Source organism: Caenorhabditis remanei, chromosome II (genome assembly GCF_010183535.1).
Source record: "Caenorhabditis remanei strain PX506 chromosome II, whole genome shotgun sequence".
Lineage (NCBI taxonomy): Eukaryota > Metazoa > Nematoda > Chromadorea > Rhabditida > Rhabditidae > Caenorhabditis > Caenorhabditis remanei.
The window spans coordinates 15,599,496-15,616,473 of record NC_071329.1 but is presented as its reverse complement, the minus strand read 5'-3'; the positions used below and the strand labels follow the sequence as shown (position 1 = coordinate 15,616,473).

Below are 16,978 nucleotides of genomic sequence, written 5' to 3'. Positions count from 1 at the left end.
CGACCGTCTCCCTGGAGTCGTGAAAACAATGAATTATAAAAATTACGTTTTACATTTTCGGATTAGTACCGCACACCTTATAATCCCATAGTGTGTCTTGTGGGCGGACTAATTAACGGAAAAAGGGGGCGGGGTCTGCGGGTTGACACCCTCCTACCTAAGAGAGGGGGCTTTCTTATTACCTAGGTACCGAGATTTGGAAAGTGCGCTCTAGTGAAAATGAGCGAATTCTAAGAAATAGTTCGGTGGAGCGCAGTTGCAGACACAGATCACCTAGACTTCAAAATTGTAAAATTGTACTCCGCGTGGACAAATCGATTTCATGTTTCCACTTTTTCTAGATTTTTTTTTCACGAAAATACTTTTTTTTCAAAAAATGACAATAAAATTCAAAAACTGAATCTCATCTTGTCCACGTGGAGTACACGATGGGATTTTCAGAGAAGATGATTTCTTGATTTTGTTCAATTTTTTACTGATCAAATGTGTTTTAAAGCCTTTTACACTGATTCTAGCAAAAAAACTCAAAAATCGACTGAAAATCCCAAATTTAAATTTGTCCACGAGGAGTACACGAGGCCAATTTTCAAAATAGCTCATTCTCATTTGTTTTTGTGTCGAATTTCTTAAAAAGAGAGTGAAAAACTCAGAAAAACACCAAAAATCGTATCAGACACAAGTTTTTGAAAAAAATCGATTCGAAATTTTAAATTCGACAATTCCTCTTGTCCACGTGGAGTACACGACGTGAATTTACGAAATAGATTGTTATCATGGAATTCGGACTGTTTAGTACTTGGTTCTCTGTTATATGTTTTAAGAACATGCAGAAAATTTCAAATTGCAATTCTCGTCTTGTCCACGAGGAGTACACGGAGCGATTTCCTATTTTGGTCTGTTTTAGGCCGTTTTTCACCGTTTTTTCTCAGATTTTTCAGGAAAAAAAAGAAAATTTTCTACCTTCATCATATCCTCATCGATTGCATCATGAAGTAGATCAATTTCCTCGGCCTCACTTCCAGCCGTCGTCTTCTCAAGCTCCGCCTCCTCCTGCTTCTTCTCAACCTTCCCTTCCTCTGATTCTTCCGCCTTCTCCACCTTCTTGTCCTCGCGGACTCCAAAATTCGGTGGAAACTTCTTCCCGGACACCGATTTCCTCTTTTTCCCCGGTTTCCGTCCTCTCGGTTTTCCCTTCTCCGGTGCTTGATGTGGGCGGGGCGTCGTCGTTAGCTCCGCCTCCTCATCTGTGCTCACCGCCTCATCCTCCGTCGGCTCGTCATCTGAATCCTCTGCTTTCCCGCCACGACGTCTTCTATATCTTCCTCGACCATTTGGTGTCTTCTGTTCCGAAGAAGCAGACGCCGTGGATTCCACTTGTTCACGTGTACTCCGAGGACGGCGGCCGAGTGGTTTCGACGTCGATGGACCCGGTTGATCGTCGTCGTCTGGCGTGCCTTCGTGGCGTTTTTGAGGGTCCGGCACGTCGTCTGAAATAAGGAATTCGTAAAGTTTTAGAAAGTGATAAAGAAGAAAGTGCGCTCCAATGAACATACAACATCGAAACGTTTCGGTAGAGCGTGTTTGCCAAAAACCCTCGAAAATTGATGAAAGTTGACTCAAAATTTCAAATTCGAAAATTCCTCTGTCCACGTGGAGTACACAAGGATAATTTCCAGAAAAGATTGTTTACATTGAATTTTGAATGTTTTACACTAGTACATATTTACCGCTAAATCGGAAAAAATCTACTCAAAATTTCAAATTTCTATTTTTGACTTGTCCACGTGGAGTACACGAGGTATTTTTTCAAAATAACTCATTTTCAACAGTTTTTTGTCCAATTCCTCAGAAATAAAGTGAATTAACTCAAAAATAGACTAAAAACAGCTTCAGAAATAAGTTTTTCACAAAAATCTAGTCGAAAAATTTCAAATTCAAAAATTCCTCTTGTCCACGTGGAGTACACAACGTGAATTTTCAAAATAGCTCATTTTTATCAATTTCGGACTGTCCGATACATGTTTACATCGTCGAATCAGAAAAAATCGACTGAAACTTTCAAATTTCAATTTTCGTCTTGTCCTCGAGGAGTACACGACGTGAGTTTTGAAAATAGCTTATTTTCATCTGTTTCTATCGAATTTGAAGGAAAACACTCAGAAAAACTCTAAAATAAACTAAAAACGACTTCAGAAACAAGTTTTTCACAAAAATCTAGTTGAAAAATTTCAAATTCGAAAATTCCTCTTGTCCTCGAGGAGTACACAACGTGAATTTTCAAAATAGCTCATTTTTATCAATTTCGGACTGTCCGATACATGTTTACATCGTCGAATCAGAAAAAATCGACTGAAACTTTCAAATTTCAATTTTCGTCTTGTCCTCGAGGAGTACACGACGTGAGTTTTGAAAATAGCTTATTTTCATCTGTTTCTATCGAATTTGAAGGAAAACACTCAGAAAAACTCTAAAATAAACTAAAAACGACTTCAGAAACAAGTTTTTCACAAAAATCTAGTTGAAAAATTTCAAATTCGAAAATTCCTCTTGTCCTCGAGGATTACACGACGTGAATTATGAAAAAATCTCATTTTAATCGATTTCGGACTGTCCCATATATGTTTACACCGTCAAAACAGAAAAAAATCGACTCAAAATTGCAAATGTTAAAACTTCTCTTGTCCACGTGGAGTACACGAAGTGATTTCTAAAATTAGCTCGTTTTCATCTTTTTTTTGTTGAATTTGTTGAAAAGGGAGTGGAATTTTTCAAAAAACATCAAAACTCGCTTCAGAAACAAGTTTTTCACAACAATTTAGTCGAAAAATTTCAAATTCGAAAATCCCTCTTGTCCACGAGGAGTACACGGCGTCATTTTTCAAAATATCTCATTTTCATTGATTTAGGACTGTCCGATACATGTTTACACCGTCAAATCAGAAAAATCGACTGAAACTTTCAAATTCCAAAACTCCTCTTGTCCACGTTGAGTACACGACGTGAATTTTGAAAATAGCTTATTTTCATCTGTTTCTATCGAATTTGAAGGAAAAAACTCAGAAAAACTCTAAAATAAACTAAAAACGACTTCAGAAACAAGTTTTTCACAAAAATCTAGTTGAAAAATTTCAAATTCCAATATTCCTCTTGTCCACGAGGAGTACACGACGTGAATTTTCAAAATATCTCATTTTAATCGATTTCGGACTGTCTGATACATGTTTACACCGTCAAATCAAAAAAACTCTACTCGAAATTTCAAATTTCAATTTTTGACTCGTCCACGAGGAGTACACGACGCCAATTTTCAAAATAACTCATTTTCAACAGTTTTTCGTCCTATTCCTCAGAAATAAAGTGGATAAACTCAAAAATAGACCAAAAATCGCTTCATAAATAAGAATTTCAAAAAAATTGACTCGAACATTCAAATTCGAAAATTCCTCTTGTCCACGTGGAGTACACGACGTGAATTTTGAAAACATCTCGTTATCATGGAATTCGGACAATTTAGTACTAATTTTACCGCCAAATTGAAAAAAATTTACTCAACATTTCAAATTTCAATTTTCGTCAATTAGTCAAACTTTCACAAAATCTGAAGACATATCTAAGGATGCGCTTTTTCACGTAAAAAGGTCGATTAGACCATCTGGGACGCGCGGTACGTCGTCCCTTTCGAGCACTGTATGACAGTGTGAACCTGTTGTCTGTCTACAATACTGTCTCCTGGGAAACGGTAGGAATCAATAAAATTGTACGTATAGAGTAAGCAAAGGATTAGCACAGTACGTCACTTATTGATTTGCAAACCATTTTTCGCCTATTCCTGTAAGTTGTTCCCCGATGGCGTTCTCCGTAATCACTGCGATTCCAATCATCATAATGATCGCAATGACTCAACACGTTTATATCGAGGGCAAAAAACCATTGGTATGCTGGGAATACACCACAATCAATAGTTTAGTAATTGGTGTTCTCTCCCCGGTACTTGAAAAGAGTCATGTAACTATTACTGTTCTTTTTGGAATGGTTCAAACCGGTTTCATCTGTAATATTCTAAATATTCTGCATCTTCAAGCAGGATGGGTGAGTCAACGAGAGGAGATATTTCAGAAAATAATTTGATAGTTTCAGAATCTGTACTACGCTCGAATCATGTCTTTGGTATTCTCAATTTATGCAGCGATTCGGATGGTTTGGTATCAAACTATACTTTTACCAAAGTTACCGTTGAGAATCCATTGGAAATCTATGAACTTTATCACTCTGTTTTTCGGTTTAACTGGACACTTTTTATGGCCATACTGTGTAAGTTTGAAAATAGTTATGTTGATTTTTAAGAAATTTTTTTAAAAACTTTTAGAACTTTCAGACCACCGCCAATATCATTATCCACGTCTACCTTTACCTTCTCTCCATTGAAACATCCATCTGGTACTACACAAAGGAATTCCGACTGTTTTGCAAATTTCCGAGAACTGGATTTACTGACTACGCAAGGGCTTATCATACTACAGTACATCGTTATCGCAGTTTGGATGAGGAGCAATAATTTTCAAATATTTCCTATTCATCCGTTCTATATGTTTTCCCACTTCTTCTATCAGCATCACCGTTTTTACAACCGCACCCCTTCAAAAGCGATAAAAATTCAGAATAAATATGAAAAGGAGACTTTTTTCCAGAGAATTTTGGTAAAATGAAGTTTTAAAAACTAGAAGGCTGAAGTTTTAAAAATATAAAAACTATAATCGGACATGATTCAAAACACATATTTACTATAAAATCCGTGATAGGCTCTCGCAGAATTGATTGTTCAAATTGGCATGCAGTACCGGTCAGAAGGTTGTAAAGTTTCACTGTTTTCAGTTAAGCTTGTTCAACTTTGAGAGTATGTCATAGTAATTGTGATTGTCCTATCAAGTAGGTTTTAAATGAATTATACAGATTAAAGGTAGAGCTTTATTTTTGTTTAGGGACACTTCCTAGAGAGTCCTTGTAATTTTAAGAGGACAGCTCAAAAATCGCACTATTTCACTGAAATTGGTCGATTTGAGGGAGAAATTACTTTGTCGATACGTAACTTACTACAGAGAGTCCATACAAAAAAGTTGTCAACTACAAAAATGGAGCTCTACTCTTGATCTGTATAATTCATTAAAAATCTATTCGATGGGACAATCATTGTCACCATGACACAGTCTCAAAGTTGGACAATTTCAACATTGGACAACCTTTTAACCAGTACTTCACCTTGGTTACTGAAAGGAATATTAAAAGTTAACAATGAACCAAGTAGAAAAACATGTTTTCAGTTTCTTCAGTTGAAAAAGTTTCACTTTAATGCTAGTTGAGGTATTGTGCTTCAACTTCTGGCTAGTAGGTGCACCTATATTACAGTTTTGACGGTATAAATCTGTATTGTTTTTTTAATGAAACTTTGTTAATGCAATAAAATGTGATGTTGTTTCCTACTGTTTTAACCGCAAAACTGAGAATACACGGCAGCAGGCAGTACAAGATTTTCAAAAAAAAATTCTTAAAAAAACATGTTTTGCTACAGAAGAAAGTTAGGAACCGTGAAGCTGTGTTAATCTGACATTACGCTATTGAAGATGATTGTTTATGATTGGAAAATAAATCAAAAGCTTTGAATCAAACCATGCTCGTTGGGAGTGCATATGATTCAGCCTCGTTTTCTTCTAGCTTTATTTCAAACTCGTTTCAGTTTCGTCTTATCCAGTTTTGTGTTTGTCATTTTTGTCGTTTTTTACAGTAAATTTGTAGCCCTATTGAATACTGATTATTAACCAAAACTTTTCCCACTTAGAATTTCAAACACTGCCCATCATAGAAAAAAAAGCATAAATTTGACCACAGAAATTTTATTTGGAAAATACAGTTTGGAATATTACAGTAAAATTTATAGCAATCAATTCCAAGGTGAGTCTGAAAAAATTACTTTCATGTATCACCAATGATTTTTTATTTGAAAACTGAATACAATTTTAGTGCAGAAGCTGTAAAGTTGTGAATAAAGTTTTATTATGGACTATAATGAGTTATCTTATTGATATGAGAGAAGAGCCTTTTCAGGAACGTTCAGATGAAAAAACAATGTATGCCTAATACAATCTTATGAAACAAAGGTATGGAAATCATCTTGATAGATCCTTTATTTCTGTGCGGGAAAGAATCAGCGCCGAAAAATGAATTTTACGTTTGAAAACCAAGATCCCAGATGGTTTCATGGACTATTCTGCTACTATTCTTTCTCTGTTCGACGAATCAACCGAAGATGTGGGAGTTTCTGACGTGGTTCTACTTGATATTACAACCGACGCCAGGAGGATTTGACGTTTACTACGCTCTGGTGGCAGTTTTGGGATTTGCCCACTTCCACGCTCTCGACAATTTCTACAACAAGGATCTCCCATACGTCGAGCAACTTCGAGCGGCATCTCCGTCTACCTACGATGGATATCTTGCCGGATTAGTATTCATTGGCCTTCCGATCGAGCCAATAGTTTCGTTATACATCATCATCAACTACTTGGTCGCGTTTTGCGAATTCTTGTTCGACGATCATCACAAGACGGCTTCGGTCGGAATTCGTAAGTCACCAGGAGAAATTTACTGTTCCATCTCGCTAGCTCAGCTTTTAGTTTGTGATGAAGGGTAAAGAAAAATGTGTCCTGCTATCATATTACCTGTCTCTGAAATTTCTAAGAATTTCTCTTCTGTAATTTGTGTAAATTAGACAGCTTTGCTCAGATGACACTTAGTTGAGACCTTCTGTCTAATTCACAGCTTTTCAAAAAGTTCTGTACAATTATATAACTTTATTTTTTGTTAGAATTAATGATTTCGAACAAGAATATCATCTTTCAAAACAAGAATATTGCTGTGATTCTGTAAAATTCTATCAAACGATAAGTAAGAAAAAGTGTTTCAGCTCAATCGCGTTGTTTTGAACGCTGTGTGTTTCCTTCAAATTTTCTTCATTTTTCAGTGTTGTATTCCATCTTCACTGGAAAGAGCTTCGGATGGAGAACGACGATGGTTATAATGGCGACCGGTTTCGGAATTTCGCCGATGATTTCTACTCATCACACTTCCTACTCATACGATGATGAAACGACGATGAAATTTGTGTTGGCAACTTCAGTGCAATTCATCTTCTTCCTCTTGTATCTCTGGAAAAATGTGAAAATCTATCCGCACCACGTGATCGCCTCGCTTCATTTTCTCTCAAGAATCTTCGGAAAGTGGAAGCAAGCGGTATGGGATGCACCTTTCTCCTACATTTGCAAACACTTCGGATGGGAACATGACCTGGAAAAGTTTAAGTTGGAAAAAGCTGGACACAGAGAAAAAACGCTTCAATTTTTCCATTTGTTTTCACATCCTGATGAGACGAAAAAAGCACCAACAACTGCACTGGAACTCATTTCAAAAGAAGTGTCATCTGGTAACAAGATCTCGATCTTCGCCTGCTCGTTCGCTGGAATTGAAGTCACCACAAAAGGAGAATCGATTATCTCAGCTGGGAGTCCTGAATTCAATTTGTTTCACTTTCTGAAAAGACAACGATTGGGTTCGAAGAATTTGAGAGAAAAATTGATTAATTCGCAGTTCCGCGAGGCACTCAACATTTGTAAAGAAAAGGGACAAGTCACGGTGGAGGATGGAGTTGTAAAATACGGGAATTTCAATTGGGATAACGACACAGTGAAGATTAGGTTGCAAAACATCAAGAGAAATATTCTCCCAACAGAAACGAAGCACTTGATCGAGTTGCACGACAGAAACCTCATCTCTGCTCAGTAAGCTAAATAGTCTAAAAACGTTAATGTTTTTTCTCTTTTAGAATCACTGTCAAAGGAAAGTTCATCCGCAAAGACAACATCCAAGCATACTTCACCTATATCATCCCCAAAGATGAGTAAATTGAGAAGAGTAAACTTCAATTCCTATTCCAAGCTTCTTTCTTCGTTTCATCCTTATTGCTGTCCCGTTCTCGATTTGTGAATAGATCCGGTATCTTTTTCATTGTTTTATTTATTTTGGTTATTTCCTACAACTTCTTCATTCTTTTATGAACTATTTCTTTCAATTTTCTTCTTTTCTTCATGTTCTTGGGCCGCCCCTTTGGTCGATTCTCTGAAAATTTTCATTTTCCTAATGGGAACAATTTTACTCGGTGGGAACTTAATACATCCGGATTGAATACCTGAAAATCCTATCTCCAAACTGGAATTGGTTTGTCGATTTGTCGATTTTTGAACGTGCTGAACTGAAAAAGCTGAAAAAAAGTGAAAAATTCAAATAAAACTTCTCAAAAAGTACTTTCAAGTGAATAATTGGCACGAAAAAAGATATAAAATTGATATTTCAGAACAATTTAAACGAAAAAACTTTCAAAATGGAAAAATACTGCAAATCGATGTTGATAGCTATCGATTTTTCATGGCGCCTCTTAGTCGCATTGAAGATCAAAAAAAAGTTAGATCAAAATTAAATTTTTGAAATTTATAATTGAATTATGAGAAACGATAAAGAATTCATTTTTGTAGCGTTTTGTCTGTTATCTTTCTCGAATCGAGAATAAGAATAGCGGTACGTAAAAAGACAAGACTTGAAGCGAGACTCAAGAGCTGACAATGAGACCGAAAATCAAACGAGACTAAATCGAGACGGGACCGAGACGAGAAAGAATAAGATTTTTAATTTCTGATAAAACCAACCCCATGCAATGCATGGACGGATGTGTCTACTATCCGCAGATAGCTCAGAAATGGGTACGATGTTCGGGGCCATGTATGATGCCTGGATATTGATGGGTTTAGAAAATCTTCATTGAATTGTGTAGATCAAACGTAAGGCTTTAAATTTGTAGTTGGAAACTTTTTAATAGCTCTTTTAGGTTGTGAGATTTGAAGCTTGAAAGACAGGTAACCGAAACTAGGCGCGTGAAAGAGGGACGCAGAGAAGACAGCCGCTCTCGTTTCTCTGCGTATCTCGTCTCGCCTTTTCTGGTGGCGAACTTTATAGGTGCATATTATTATCGGAATAAAAAAGTTCCGACATTTTTTAGCAACGCGCAAGAGTCGCGGCACTGGTAGATCAGAAACGCCCACTCATCATAAACATTTCTTCTGCAAGATCAGGGCACGGTTTCATTGAATTCGCGGGTGAAGTTTTGTTTAAAAATACCACTTTTTAAATAAAATTTGACCTATTTCCTTTAAAATTTCATTTCCACCTTGAAATTTGAGGAAAAAAGATCAAATTTTAAAGGAAATAGGTCAAATTTTATTTAAAATGTGGTATTTTTAAACAAAACTTCACCCGCGAATTCAATGAAACCGTGCCCTGATCTTGCAGAAGTAATGTTTATGATGAGTGGGCGTTTCTGATCTACCAGTGCCGCGACTCTTGCGCGTGGCTAAAAAATGTCGGAACTTTTTTATTCCGATAATATATACTTTCTAGATTTCAAAAATACAGTAATCCTTACAGAGTGGTCAATAGTACCAAAGCATCTCAATGGAGGGTTGGAATGGAGGAAACCTGTCACCATGCTGGGTAGTAATTCTTATTTTTGAATGTGTTGATCAAATTAATTTTTGATTTTCAGAACTGCGGAGCACTGCGTAGGGGCGCTCAGAGTGTGCTCTCATCGCCAGACTCGGACATACAAATCATCTCACCAAGCCCATAGGTAATAAGGAATATGAAGACGACTGCTTATAGTCAGGTAGAGATTAAAATTGGTCAAAATTGGTAACTTTAACTGCAAATAACTGATGGGGGAGTTGTCAGAATCTTATAAAATTAAATGCGTTTTGTAGATTAAAAATAGAGCTACATTTTTCTAGTTGGAAGTTTTTTGATAGCTCCTCACGTTTTTGGGATATCGGAACTCAAAGATTGGTGCCTTTTGTCGGTCAGGAAAGTCCCTGTCAGATTGGCTTCAGTGATCATGAGCACCTTTGAAACTACTTGAATAAGATTGCTGTTAGGGGAACGTTCAATCGGACACAACAATTTGAAGATTGCATCACTTTTAGTGGAATCTAAGGGGCGTTTTGGGAGGCTCATTTCTGAAATTAATTTTATAAAGTTTCGATTTACGTATTCTAAAACGTACCATCTGCAATGGAAGCAAAAACTTCGTCCACTGGAATACCTGACGAGGATAGCATTGCTTGAGAGTCTGAAAACGTATCAATAAAAAGGAACAGAGGCAGAAAAGAGGAGTAAAAAAAGGTTGGTGATAGAATCAATATTGGCCAAATGGGTGAATGGGGGTGAGATGGTGATGTGTAGATCAGTAATAAATGTTATATGTCTGCAAAATGCAACTGGTTTTATGAGTGGGGGACGATTTACAACCATGACTCATTGATTGCGGACGCAGAAAATAGATACAACTATTTTTATAATGAATGTTGAATTATTGTTAACCAACGGTGGAACGCTCAAAGTTGTTTAGAAATTTTCAGTTTGGAATTCATTGCGAGAAATATGAATGATCTTTCATCAAACAGAAGTACATTCGAATTGAGTAAAGTATTTCAGAGAGTTACCTGTAAACCGTAAAATAATTCGGCTCAGTGCTTTTTGGCTATCACATTTTTATACTATGCAATTCGAGATGCATCAACTTGTCAAAAATATGGTACTCAACAGTGAGGCATAGTAACAAAACGGACTGGCCAAACGAAGTGGCGAACATCTTGCCGGTAGAGGGGTGAAGGAATAACGATGGTGCTATGTCTGTTGGGGGGAGAGTTTGAGTACAGACAAAGAAAGAATGCTTTGGGGGACATAAGGGATAGAGTGTGGACAGTGGTGGAGACCCAGCATCTGTCCGCGGCAAAGGTTACATCTGTAGCTTTTCCAACACAAGTCAAAGAGAACTTGTGTTAGAGAAGCCGCAGATGTTGTGAGGGGGGGGGGGGGGGGAAGAGTGTGTCGACATAAGAGAAATACGCAAATATAATAATAATAAAACAATAATTTAATTCAATGGAATATCTCTCTTCTCTGACTCTTTGCATAGACAACCAGTGAACCTGGTTTCTTGAGGAACTAAGATCTCCAAAAAGAGTAATATTCGTTTTGTTTTTATCGGTGTTTCAAGTACATTGTAGGTCATCTCAAATTAGAATCCTGAGTAGAAAAGAAATTGTGATTCAATGGTGTAAAACCAATGCTCGAAATCGAAAAATGAAAAAACCAGGTTAAAAAGATTCCAGTTTATTAACAGGAAGTAAATTAATTAACAAAAAGAAGAAACACAAGAGAATTATCATATTGATAAACAAGTTTTTACAAGATACAGTATTTCGGCGGCGTGTGCTCGAACCATCCAGGGCCAATCATCAAAATCCTCGGGTGGCCCTGATTCAACGAGTACCTCCAGCTTCTCCACCAATTTCGGGAAATCGATGACGCTGAATGCATCTGATTTTGTGTTGAAGTAGCCTCGCAGCATACAGAAGAATTCCAAAGGAATTCGAGAATCCTCTGGAGTTGTCCTCAGAATCGTCTGGAGAGCCAACGCCGCCACATTTGCGATTCCATGTCGATCCATTGATTGAATAATTGTGGAAACTGTCAACCAATGCAATACCTTCCATGGGACCTCCACTCCAGAAATCGAAGCAGGCTGTCTTCTCAAGAACCATATCACATAGTTCAGCATGAGATCCACCAGCATCATTCTATCTGCCACGGGAAAGTTTTCGTGTGGTGTCAAACTGAAAGAGAATATTTATGTGATGAGAACACACAGCAATATTTACTTCAACAATAGTTGATATGCTCCGCAACTGTTTTCCATAATTCTCCTCAGAAAACCAAACTTTTCGACGGCGGCATTCAGAGCAATCATACAGTTTCGTCGAGCCGGGAAATCTTGAACAACCCTCTCTTCTGGTTCTGGCTCTCTTCTGGTTCTGTCCAGATGAATTATGGAAATTGTTGGCATTGGATTGAAGTTTCGCCGCCGCTCCATCTTCTTCAGCTCTTCATGAATTCCCTCGACAATCGCATCCACCATATTCACATTCTCCAGTTTTGTGTAGTGCCGGAGAGACTTTACTAATCCAGCGAGTCCATTACAATGGAATGCTTCCACTCCTGGATAAGCAACCTTTTCAATGCCGGTCTCTGAAAAAAAGCACATATTTTTTGAGAATCTTATGCTGAAAAACTCACTACAAATAGACACGGATTTGAGAGTGAGATGAGCTTTGACGAAGCGGCGGACCACTTTCTCCTCAATTTTGTTCATCGAAAAATCGACAGTCTCCAGTTTGGGTAGAGTGCGACCCGACTTTAAATACATTTGAATTCCATTCCCAAATCGACAGCATAAGCAAGTCCAAGTAGCCTCGAAACTCAAGTTTCGGAGCTCCGTGAGCTCAAATAGGTCTTTGAATTCTTTAATCGATTTGAATTTCAGACATCCGATATGGAGAGTTTTGAGATCTTTGAGGTTGGAGATTCCGGACAGTGACTCCAGGCATGTGTTCGTCAAATCCAACTTTTGAAGTTTTGGGAAGGATTTGGTTATGCTTTGGAATTCATTTGGGGAGAGAATACGTTGGCGGATAATGAGGTTTGTGAGAGCTGGCAGCATTTCTCCGACCTATAAAAATATACAAAAGTAATCGAAGTTAAATCAGAAAATGAGAAATATTACCTGTTGAGCCCAACCATCCGTAAATTGCTCATCACTTCCGAGGTCCACGGGTCCAGAAGGTTCCGGACTCAAATTCAGATGGGTCAGGGTCTGGCGGGAATCTTGGCTAATCATATTGTTGAGAAGGGCACCGATATCGATGACACAGCGGATTTCTGAAATACACACATTAGATTTTTAAAAAATTTCACGACGAAATGCATCATTTTTCAAAAAACTTCAAAAAACTAGTGTCTAGACCCAAAGAAAACGCCAGAAAACTAGATTTTCACATAAAAATCGCTTTAAATCTATCAAAATAAGCTAAAAATCTCAAGAGTTTCCTCTAGTCTACTGTAGATGCACCATACCTCACGACAAAATGCACAATTTTTCTAAAAACATTAAAAATGTGTTTCTAGAGCTAAAAAAACATAAATGTAAAAATTGCCAACTTTTCAAATTGGCCTACTGTAGATACACTATATTTAAGAACAAAATTCACAGATTTTCGAACATCCTTGAAAAAATCGTTCGAAGATCTTATAAAGTTTTAGACAATTGATATCAATTCAGCTGAGACTGGTATCCATAAACATCTGGACATCTGGACAAACAGATTTTCACTAACCTTTCCGGTGCGACGCTTTTCTTTCGACTCCTGGGCGACTCTTGTCCTTGTACATCTTGTAATCCGCTCTACTTTCGCACGACTTCTGATACTCCTCGAGTTTCTTGAAGTATCCTAGACTCAAAGAGAGCAAATGTCTCTGAGAATTGAACATCGATACAATTTGATCACCCATTACAGTTCCCATGAGATTAGCATGGGTTAACGTGAGTACTTTCGAAATGTACTCCTCAAGATTTTTACTGGGAATCGATTGGATTGGACAGTGGGATCGGAAGAACTTATTGCTGAGCACCGGGCCCAAGGGGCGGCTGGATAGTGGGAGGATGTCTGAAAAATTGAGTTAAAGGTCTAGAGAAAGGGCGTTGAGACCTACCAATCGAAGAGTTGACTTTGGCAAAAGCCAATCCGGTGAGCGATGGAAGAATCATGTCAGCGTTGAGTGTTCTGGAAGAAATGTGTTGATGAGTCACTACATAAAAAATGAGAGTTGATACAACAAACAGAAGATCGAAAACAGCAGATCGATATTCATGGTCTGTTTCCAAAAAGCGAAAGAAACAAAAGTAAACAAATAAAATAGGAAGAGAGAAGCCAGGAGAGATGATTTGCATGTCTAACGAAAAGAAAGAGAGGGGCCGCTACACACACTTTTTCTAACAGTTGGAATGGGGGAACACTGACTTTACGAAACCGATAGTCCTCCCGAATTGGCACTCGTGTTTTCTATGATGAAAAATGAGCAAACTTTTGGAGCAAAAAAGTCCAACTTTTCGGGAGTTTTGCATTTTTTTACTATTATCATTCAAAAGAGCAAACTCGAAACTATCACTGTGCAAGTTTATCGAGAATTCTGAACGCATACCGAAAGTCAATTCCCTTATGAGAAGGGCGCGATATAAAATTCTATTTCGAATGTTTATGAGTTAATGATGGGTGATAAATTTGCCGAATGGAGTTCTAAATAGATATATAAAATTTGTAAATGAAAGAATGGCTTTAAAAGGGGACACCACTATTCCGAAATTTAAGAGTTTTGATATTAATCGATTCAGAAAGCCAGGAAAAAGAGAAAATCTCTTGGAGCTAGGTCTGAAAATCAATCTGAAGCGCTTTATAGTGCAGTTTTTCAGTTCATTTCAATAGAAATTCTCCTCGCCTGCACATGGATTTTTTTTTCAATTTTTTGCTTGAAAATTTTTGAAAATATAACTTTCACATGCACGACGAGGAGAATTTCTATAGGAATGAACTGAAAACTGCACTTCGGTGAGCGATTTTGGCTAATTGAGGTCTCATAACTCTTTTCAGACTAATTTTCAGACATGACACCAAGAAAAATTTCTCTTTTCCCAGGCTGTATCGATTCATACCAAAAAATCTTAAATTTTGGAATAGTGGTGTCCCCCTTTAATCAAATAACAATAACACATAAAGTGAAAGATGAAAAAGAAAATCAGGGAAAGCGACCTCCTTGCGACCAGCACCCACGAGAAAAGAAGGAACGAATGCTGCCCGGTGGACAGATGGAATGGTATTGCGAAACGAGGCGAGAGAGAAGAAGTACTCGGAGAGACAAAGCTAGAGAAGAAAAAAAGGAATAAAAAGAGACATATGAGTAAGGAATGGTATGAATCAGAAATCATCTATTCCTGATAGACTGTAGGTGAGAATGATGGTACTGTACCGGCGATAAAGTTTTTTTTAAACATTTTTGCTTTATTAGCTCGGCACGTTTCTTACAACTACGCTCCACCGAAATTCCGTTAAAAAATGTCGCTTTTTCTCTGAGTCTCTTAATTTCACACACAATTTTCTTTGGTTTCGGTAGAGCGCGGTTGTAAGAAGCGTGTCGTGCAAATAACGTTCAATAAAATACATTACATTGAATTATGCGTTTTTTCTTCGCCCTCGCCCTTAACGTGACCTTAGACTGTAGCATGTAAATACTATTAAGCGTTCAAAATCCCAATCATTTTTCTGGAAATGAGTGAAAAATTGAAATGTGAGTGAAGGTTCTCCAAGTCTAAACACGATTCCCTTTTCAGACTCGCTGAATGGAGCTCTTAGATACGATGACTTTGCGGAACGTGTAGACGACAATGATTTCCCGAGAATTCGACTAGAAAATGCGGGAGGAGTTTTGTGGTATTTTTCAAACTTTTCAAACTTTTGCTTAGAAAACAAATTAAATTTTTTAGGTATTGTGTTCTGGTTAAGTATGAGAAGGACGGTGAATCGTATTGCTATTTGAAAATTTATCATCGAGTTAGAGATCTGAAGAATAACTATAATGTCAATGCATTCTTCAATATTCGGAACACAAACGGACAGTTGGAAAATAAATACAAACGAATAATATCTGGTGTTGTGAATCTTGATAAGCCTGTGAGAGGGTGCAGTATAAAAATTGAAGATCTGCTGGATGAAAAGAATGGATACTTGAAAAATGGAGCACTGACAGTGGAATATGGATTTCAAGTGGAGTCTATTAAGGTTGATGGAATATGGTCATTCAATTTTCATGATAAATGGTACGACAGTAAGAATAAGAAGAGAGAAATGATCGATGTTCAATACTTTGGCAAAAGCTTTTATGCGCATAAAGGAGTAGGTGTTCGTATACAATACCGGTCAGAAGGTTATCAACTTTGGCTGTTTTTTAGTAGAAAGTGACCAACTTTGATAGTGTATTTCGGTGTCATCTGATTGTCCGACAAAATTTATTTTGTATGGGTTGGACGGAGCGCAAATAGCACATCATTTTTGTAGTTGACCATTTTGTCGTAGAAGCACTACCATGAAAGTTACAGGTTGTCAATGTGAAAAGTTCTAAAATTTTGCTAACTCGGTTCAGGGAGAAATGGCTTTGACAACCTATAACTTTTAACACAGTATCCCTACAAAAAAAATGGTTAACAACAAAAATTATGTGCTATTTTTGCTCTGTTCAGCCTGTACAAAATAAAATTTGTCGGACAATCAAGTGACATTGAAATACACTATCAAACATAGTAATTTATCACTGACAACCAAAAGTTGATAACCTTTTGACCGATACTGTATCTCTTCCACTACTCATTTGCCTTTTCCAGCTTTTGAAATTTCATGGATTACCGATAGAATCATCAGATGCATTATTCGATGTCGATTATGAGGTTGTCGGCAGTTTTATTATTGATTTTTGTCTTCAAGTTGCTCATGGAGCTCGTCTTCCTCTTCCCAGACAATGTAATCATTAAACAGAATTAGAATTGATTTTCAATTATCTATTTAGGGTACGAAGTCATGCAAGCCGGTAACATTGCAAGTTCCAGATTGAAACTTCCAAACGTTATCCGTTACTGCGAGCGACAATTAATCGAGACAACCTTCAGATCAATTCCCGATCACATGAAATTCAGAATAGCAATGCGTTTCAATATGAATCATTTGTTGCTACATGTGTTGAAGAAGTCACCACTGGAGTTTTTGAAGTATCATTTGCTGGATCACGATTATACAAACATGTCGTCTGAAATGTTGAAGACATGCACTAAATGTTTGTTTGATAGCATTTGAATGGATAAATAGATAGATAGAAGCAATAAATTGGTTTTGGAAAAAAATAAACTTGATTCAATAACTTTGTACAGAAATGAGAAGTTCAT

General features: G+C 37.3%; 4 protein-coding genes across 4 annotated transcripts; 3 read left to right on the top strand and 1 right to left on the bottom strand.

The window, feature by feature from the left end:
• Nucleotides 1-3,846: 3,846 nt before the first annotated feature.
• GCK72_007189 (uncharacterized protein) lies at nucleotides 3,847-4,555 on the top strand (the record flags this gene model as incomplete). Its single annotated transcript, XM_053726028.1, has 3 exons — nucleotides 3,847-4,089; nucleotides 4,138-4,311; nucleotides 4,367-4,555. The coding sequence occupies 3 exons, from the start codon at nucleotides 3,847-3,849 to the stop codon at nucleotides 4,553-4,555; spliced, it is 606 nt and encodes a 201-aa protein (XP_053590222.1).
• A 1,746-nt stretch (nucleotides 4,556-6,301) lies between these two features.
• On the top strand, nucleotides 6,302-7,952 carry GCK72_007188 (uncharacterized protein; the record flags this gene model as incomplete). The annotated part of the gene is made up of 3 exons (XM_003101669.2): nucleotides 6,302-6,617; nucleotides 7,016-7,829; nucleotides 7,874-7,952. 3 exons carry the CDS (start codon nucleotides 6,302-6,304, stop codon nucleotides 7,950-7,952), a joined length of 1,209 nt encoding a protein of 402 aa, XP_003101717.2.
• A 3,368-nt stretch (nucleotides 7,953-11,320) lies between these two features.
• Nucleotides 11,321-13,759, bottom strand: GCK72_007187 (uncharacterized protein; the record flags this gene model as incomplete). The annotated part of the gene is made up of 6 exons (XM_003103727.2): nucleotides 11,321-11,771; nucleotides 11,817-12,183; nucleotides 12,232-12,664; nucleotides 12,719-12,873; nucleotides 13,329-13,658; nucleotides 13,705-13,759. The coding sequence occupies 6 exons, from the start codon at nucleotides 13,757-13,759 to the stop codon at nucleotides 11,321-11,323; spliced, it is 1,791 nt and encodes a 596-aa protein (XP_003103775.2).
• Nucleotides 13,760-15,314: 1,555 nt separating this feature from the next.
• Nucleotides 15,315-16,889, top strand: GCK72_007186 (uncharacterized protein; the record flags this gene model as incomplete). Its single annotated transcript, XM_053726027.1, has 5 exons — nucleotides 15,315-15,333; nucleotides 15,377-15,476; nucleotides 15,530-15,938; nucleotides 16,424-16,559; nucleotides 16,606-16,889. 5 exons carry the CDS (start codon nucleotides 15,315-15,317, stop codon nucleotides 16,887-16,889), a joined length of 948 nt encoding a protein of 315 aa, XP_053590221.1.
• Nucleotides 16,890-16,978: the final 89 nt, after the last annotated feature.